The sequence below is a fragment of the Electrophorus electricus genome, chromosome 20 (assembly GCF_041902795.1).
Source record: "Electrophorus electricus isolate QZ-2024a chromosome 20, ASM4190279v1, whole genome shotgun sequence".
In the NCBI taxonomy this organism is placed as follows: Eukaryota; Metazoa; Chordata; class Actinopteri; order Gymnotiformes; family Gymnotidae; genus Electrophorus; species Electrophorus electricus.
Genome location: NC_137516.1, coordinates 4,251,501 through 4,257,500, shown reverse-complemented (window position 1 = coordinate 4,257,500; position 6,000 = coordinate 4,251,501). Strand labels below are relative to the sequence as shown.

Below are 6,000 nucleotides of genomic sequence, written 5' to 3'. Positions count from 1 at the left end.
AAATTTCTTCCTTAAAAAATCACCTTAAAAAGTTCAAACCACTCAGTATTTCTCCAAACAGCTGTAGAGCACAGTACTGAATGAAGACTATAAAAAATAAAAAAATAAAAAAACCTTCTCGGGCATTATTTGGCATAAGCATACATTCAAGTCATCAGTTTAGTACCCAAAGTGTTATCAAACAGGCTAGCTTCTGATGTATACTATGTAAGCATTGTTTAAAATGTTATGGAAAATACAACAAAAATAATACTTTCATGCACCACATCACCCTTTTCCACCATCGCAACAAAATAATTTTATAGTCATGAAAACCACATTGCGTTGTCATACTTTTGTGCTGCCGTAGTGTGCAATTTTAATAGTTTTAGTTCATTATGGATAATATATTGAAGTATATGGAAGTCCATGTAATCCAGAGTCCTTACAAAATAGCTACAATTTCAAATGGAATTCTGGGATGGGGAATAAGAAGTTGTTTCAGACACAACTGAAACAATCAGGAGACTAGACAAGGGTTGAGGAACCAGGTGTGGAGCAAATGTCAAGCAAAGATCAGCAGAGAAACAGGCGTGGGTCATAAAACAACCAGGCACGCAAAAAACAAACAAAAGGGCTAATCCAAAAACAACTAATCATGGGTGGTAAACAAAACAATGATCAGGAACAGGTAGGCAGACAAAGACAATAGAATTGCGGTCCTGAAGGTAGTGGCAAAGCCGAGCAAGGGAGAGACTTCTGTACACCGACGCAAATGAACAAACACGGCGGAGGGGCTCAGAATTGAAGGCGTAGGTCTCGGGCGGAGAGCCAGAGCATGGCACTGATATTAGGGGGCTGTTCTGAGTTGGCCACCTGATGGTTCTTTAACATGACACACAACCCTCTGAAGTGGCAACACAAGCTGCTTCCCGGGTCTGCTAACTGCGATGCGGCCGTTCTTCCTCTAGAATCTCAGACAGCTCCCCTGACCAGGGGAAGAAGAGGAGCTGGTAGCGCAGCACACACTGTAACAAGGCCGGTCCAGTGCGTGTCGAGGAGTTCAGCATAGATTCTACTGAAGCTAAGTAATGACTGCAGTCGTTTTTGTTTCCACTAGAATAAAAGTGGAGAAACCTTCCAATCTCTTGGTTAAGTCGATCCACTTGACCACTCTGAGGATGGAAGCCTGGAGTGAGGTTAGCATTCATTTCTAGCCTCTGACAGAAGGTCTTCTACACATGAGATGGGAATTGAACCCCCATGTTCTGGCCAGATATCCTCGGGCAATCCAAAAGGTGAAATTCTTCACCGAACAGGTGTTTTGCCATGTGCATGGGAAGCTTGCTGAGCTGAATGAGGTGGAAGGTTTTAAAGAAGATGATGGGTGTCATCTTGCCGGTGGAGGAGGGCAGGTCAGTAACGACATCCACAGCTAAGTGAGACCACTGGGAGACGTTTGAGAAGTCCAGCTACTAACTGAGTCTCAGAGTCAGGTAAATGAGAGCAAGCAAAGCACACCAACACCTGTTTCTTACCAGCTGGACAGTTTGCTGCATCTGAAGATGTCCAGAACCCGATGATGCAAGGGAACCTATGAGGCTGGCCAGACCCTGTAAAGGGTCATCCTGCTGTCTGTGTCTCCCATCAATCTGGCACTATGACCAGTACAGGGGGCAGGAAGTTCCTTGTTGCTTATATCATAATTGCTGGATAATAATTGGTGGATCTTAATTGGTGGATCTTAATTGCTTATATAATAGATTACTGGACTCTGTAGTTGACTGTTCAGGGCTGTAGCCAGTGTGCTTTTTTGCTGTCATTCTCCATGCTGTTCTCACCTATGATGTGCTTCGGGAAAGACATTTCCTGCTTGTGAAATTCATGCTTCTCTAGCTTTACAGGCAACTGATGCACTATAAGACAAAACCTCATTCGACTTGAAATATATCGATATGGCATCTGTATAGAATCTGACAAAGTTGTTCAACGTGTCTCTGAGAACCTTGCTAACGAACACTTAGACACTAGGCCACAATTCAACACCGAGTATTAGTAGTGGCCTCTGGTAGTGATAAAAGTCTTCCACTCCTTACCTTCACAAATACAAAATACACAATAAGCACTTCAAAGATTTAACTCAGAGAAAATTTGAGGTCCTCTTAACTGCTGTAATGCTAAAGGAACTAATAGCGAGGGGTATTGGTCTTAACTGTTGCTGTAGTACTCTGCCTGTCTGGTGGTATCTGGTGGTATTCTTCACTCTGTCCTTCCCCACACCACCAATAATCCATTCCGCACAATGAAAGGCTGACGGCATCTATGCATGACTCATGCAAGCGCCATAATGTCTTTTCCTCTCTTTTCATTCGTCCCCCTCGTCTCTCACCGTCCTCTCTCACTGCTGCTGATTTTGCAACATTCTTTAGTAAAAAGATTAACAAAATCTGTCAATCCTTTCCTCCTGAATCTACTTCTTAAATGAAAGTATCAGTCACCCCCTTCTACTGCACTTAACATATTTTTCCACATTTTCCAAAGAAGATATCCAACAACATATCCAATCTTGTCCAGGAAACCTAGCACCTACCCCTTGGATCCAATCCCTTCCACATTGCTCTCCAGTCTATGTCAGAAGACCTGCTCCCCTACATCTGTTCCATCGTGAATAAACATGTCATAGATTAGCACCTGTCAGCCAGTATCTGGCATTAATCTCCTACAAACATAAAAATATCTCATCAGTGACAGTATTCCTCAACAGTTAAAGCCAAGTAATAAATGTTCCTGTCATCGGGTCAAGTATTGAGGGCCTTCAAAGGCATAAGGGTCAGAGCCATCCTGAAGAAGCCCTCACTTGATACTTAGCCATCTACAACTTCTGACTGGTATCATTTCTTTTCTTCTAAAGTTTATGAATTGTCACCTGTCTGTGTTTCTTACATAGAATGAACTATAGGATCCTAACCAGTCTGGGTTTACAGCAGCACGTTGCACAGAACTGGCACTTTTAGTTGTTACTGAGAAACTGCAAGCTGCTGGATCAGCCAAGTTGTCACTGGTACTTCTTGATCTCTCCGCAGCCTTTCATATGGTTGCCCATAAGATTCTCCTGTCCTTCCTCACAAACCTTGGGATTACTGGCACAGCTTGATGACGGTTTGCCTTATGATATGAGGGCCACTCATATCAAGTGACACAGGGCATACAAATCTACTCCATACAGACCCGCCGCTGATGTCCCACAAGGCTCAGTGCTTGGTCCTCTCCTGTTCTCGGTTTGATGTTTGATCCTTGCATGGTTTCTCGTGTCGTTTCAACACCCTCTGACACTCAGGTTGCCTAGCAGGTTGCCTAGCAAGCATCTCTTCATGGATGGCAGATCATCACTTGAAACTAAATCTCAGCAAGCCACAGCTGCGATATATCCCTTGGGATCTCTAGCTAACAAAGCCTGCAAGCTTGGGCTACTACTGGATAACCAAATATCGTTGTCTCCTCATACCTCTAATTTTACTCAGTCATGCAGGTTCCCCCTTAGCAACATCAGAGAAATTATGCCATTTCTCTCCACAGAAGTTATTCAGGTACTTGTCTTGTGTGGTTTCTTTCCTCTGGGCTTAACTTAGCATCCCCAATTTCCATGGAAATTGCACCTGCCAGACTTGTAGCACAGGGTTTGTGGTTTGTAGGTTGGTCTGAGGTCTTGAGCTCACCACAGATTGCCAGTTGCATATATTTGGGTAAATTGAGGTTCAAGTCTCTGCAAGCTAATTCCATCTGTAAGGTTTCTCCTAACCTGCGGTCAAATTGCTCACTGCTGCCAAATTGCAGAACTGTACAATACTGTGAATCCAGATTTTTCTCCTGGTTGAGAGTCTTGAGTTACTTGACAGCATCCTGATCAAACATCTCTCCAAATAGTTTTATTTTTAAAACTACGGCTGATTTAGTGCTGTTTGTTCATGTTACAGAGTGCAGTTTCATTTGCCCTACAGGGGCTCAGAATTCTTGTGAAGTTGTCATCTGGAGCATTGTGTTAACAGCAGTCTTATTTCTTTTTTTTATGTTGTTGCAAAATTAGCTTTTTCTCTCGTAAAATGTAATATATTTTTATACAGAAGAGTTCATAAATAAATTTGGTGGAATTTGTTTTGGACAATAAAATAAGTCAGAGAGAGACTGGTATCCAGGATACCAGTTTAGCTGTCCTTCATTTCATCATGTCCTACCATGATTTAAATTTTGTTTTTTTCATGTTTATGATGTTCATTATGATATTCATGTTTGTAGGTTTTAAAAGATTTTTGTAATCAAAACCAAACAAATCCAAATAGAATCACTATGCGACTGAGGTCAACCTATTGGCAAACACTCTTTACAAACCACATATGACATCTCGATTAATTTATGAATTAATTGAGAGAATTTTTTAAATAAACATTGATTAAAATTTTTTTCATTTCCTGATGGGCAGACACCGGTTGATCTGTGTGTGTCCAGTGCTGCTTGTCAGTGTTCTTAAGTATGAGATCAACACACAAAAAGTTCAATCTGATGAAATGCAGACGGATTTGCAAAATGCCATCAACTTAGTTTTAAAGTCATCACACGTGCTTTATGCTGGCAAACAGGCTGATACACGGTTGGAGGACGAGTTAAGTTCACCAACTGAGTAAAATATGTTCACTGAAAGAAGGTTGTGTGACAGGAGGACTATAATATCGTGGTACATGATCCCACCATCTGAAGCACCGTATCTTAACCCTAAACAGAGCCGGGTGGAGAAAAGAACAGTACAAGATTACTGTCAATACACAAGTACGACAAATCTGCCATTTCCTTGCAGGATACTCCGTAAAAGATATATAGATATAAATACAAATACAAACTAATTATTGTGTAGTTTATATACAATTTTATATATGCAGTTTATGTATAGAAGCCTAAAACCTGAAACTTAATGAGTTAAATGTCATTTTTGTTACCCAAAATATACCAGAATATAGATATTATTATTTGAAAAGAGTCATAAAAACCAACAAAACATTTAGCTTAGAAAAATGTAAATAGTTATTTCCCACCCTCTACCGCTCAACCTCTGAGTTAAATGTACTTTTTCTTACCCCGAAATATATCTGAGTATAATCTTTTGAAAGTCAATAAAACATTTAGCCAAGTAAATGTGAGTAGTTTGGGATGTATCGTATTTTCCATCGCTAGTGCTGTGTTTTTCACCCTCTGACACGTACTCACCTGTTTGTCGTTACAGACAATATTAGTTGTTTTCAATGTGTGACTAGTACGTTAATCATTTATTTGAAAGAAATAATGCAACAATATCCCTTTGTATTGGAATATTCAATATACTGAAAGCATAAGCTTTGTCAGCCCAATCCCAAGATGACGATGATGATGACGATAGTCATACTGTTGTTGTCCTTGGCAGGGTCTGAGGTGTGATCTGTGTTCGTGTTGTTGTGTTTCTCAGGCGGAGCTGACCTTCTGTGCAGGGGATGTGATAACGGTGTTTGGGGAGATAGATGAAGACGGATTTTATTATGTGAGTACAGCTAAGCGTGCTGTGTGCAAGTGACCCTGAGCATTTAGGAATATGTCTGTCTGTCCTCAGGGTTTCAAAAGGTATCTGCTAAATATTTAATAAATGTATGTTGTCCAAGCCTCTCAATCAAGATAAAGGAGAAATAACACTTTATTGATCGCAGATGGAGAATTTAGGTATAACAGTAGCAGTATAACATGCAGTGAAAGACAGCATCATAAAATACAGTAAACAGAAATATAGATGTAAATAGAAAAGAATAGGTTGCATATAAATACCTATAGGAAAATATACACTCTGAAAAGGAGTCCTATGTACATACAGTACAGTACCTACAGTATACGGTACAAAGAGGACCAGATGTACAGATATGAGAGTGAGATGTGTACTTAATACTTACTATAACTTCACAAAGTGAAGACCTTAGTGTGAGCCAGTGGGTCTGTCAGAAACTGAGC

General features: G+C 40.5%; 1 protein-coding gene across 20 annotated transcripts in view; it reads left to right on the top strand.

The window, feature by feature from the left end:
* Positions 1-6,000, top strand: part of rimbp2b (RIMS binding protein 2b) — a 39,196-nt gene that overhangs the window by 29,545 nt on the left and 3,651 nt on the right. For all 20 annotated transcript variants that reach the window (XR_014118854.1, XR_014118853.1, XR_014118851.1 and 17 more), the window contains one exon: positions 5,471-5,542. Coding sequence is in view for 7 of the 20 variants with exons in the window: in XM_081703368.1 (XP_081559494.1) it covers positions 5,471-5,542 (72 nt within the window). In the remaining 13 variants the exon portion in view is untranslated. The remainder of the gene's footprint in view (positions 1-5,470; positions 5,543-6,000) is intronic.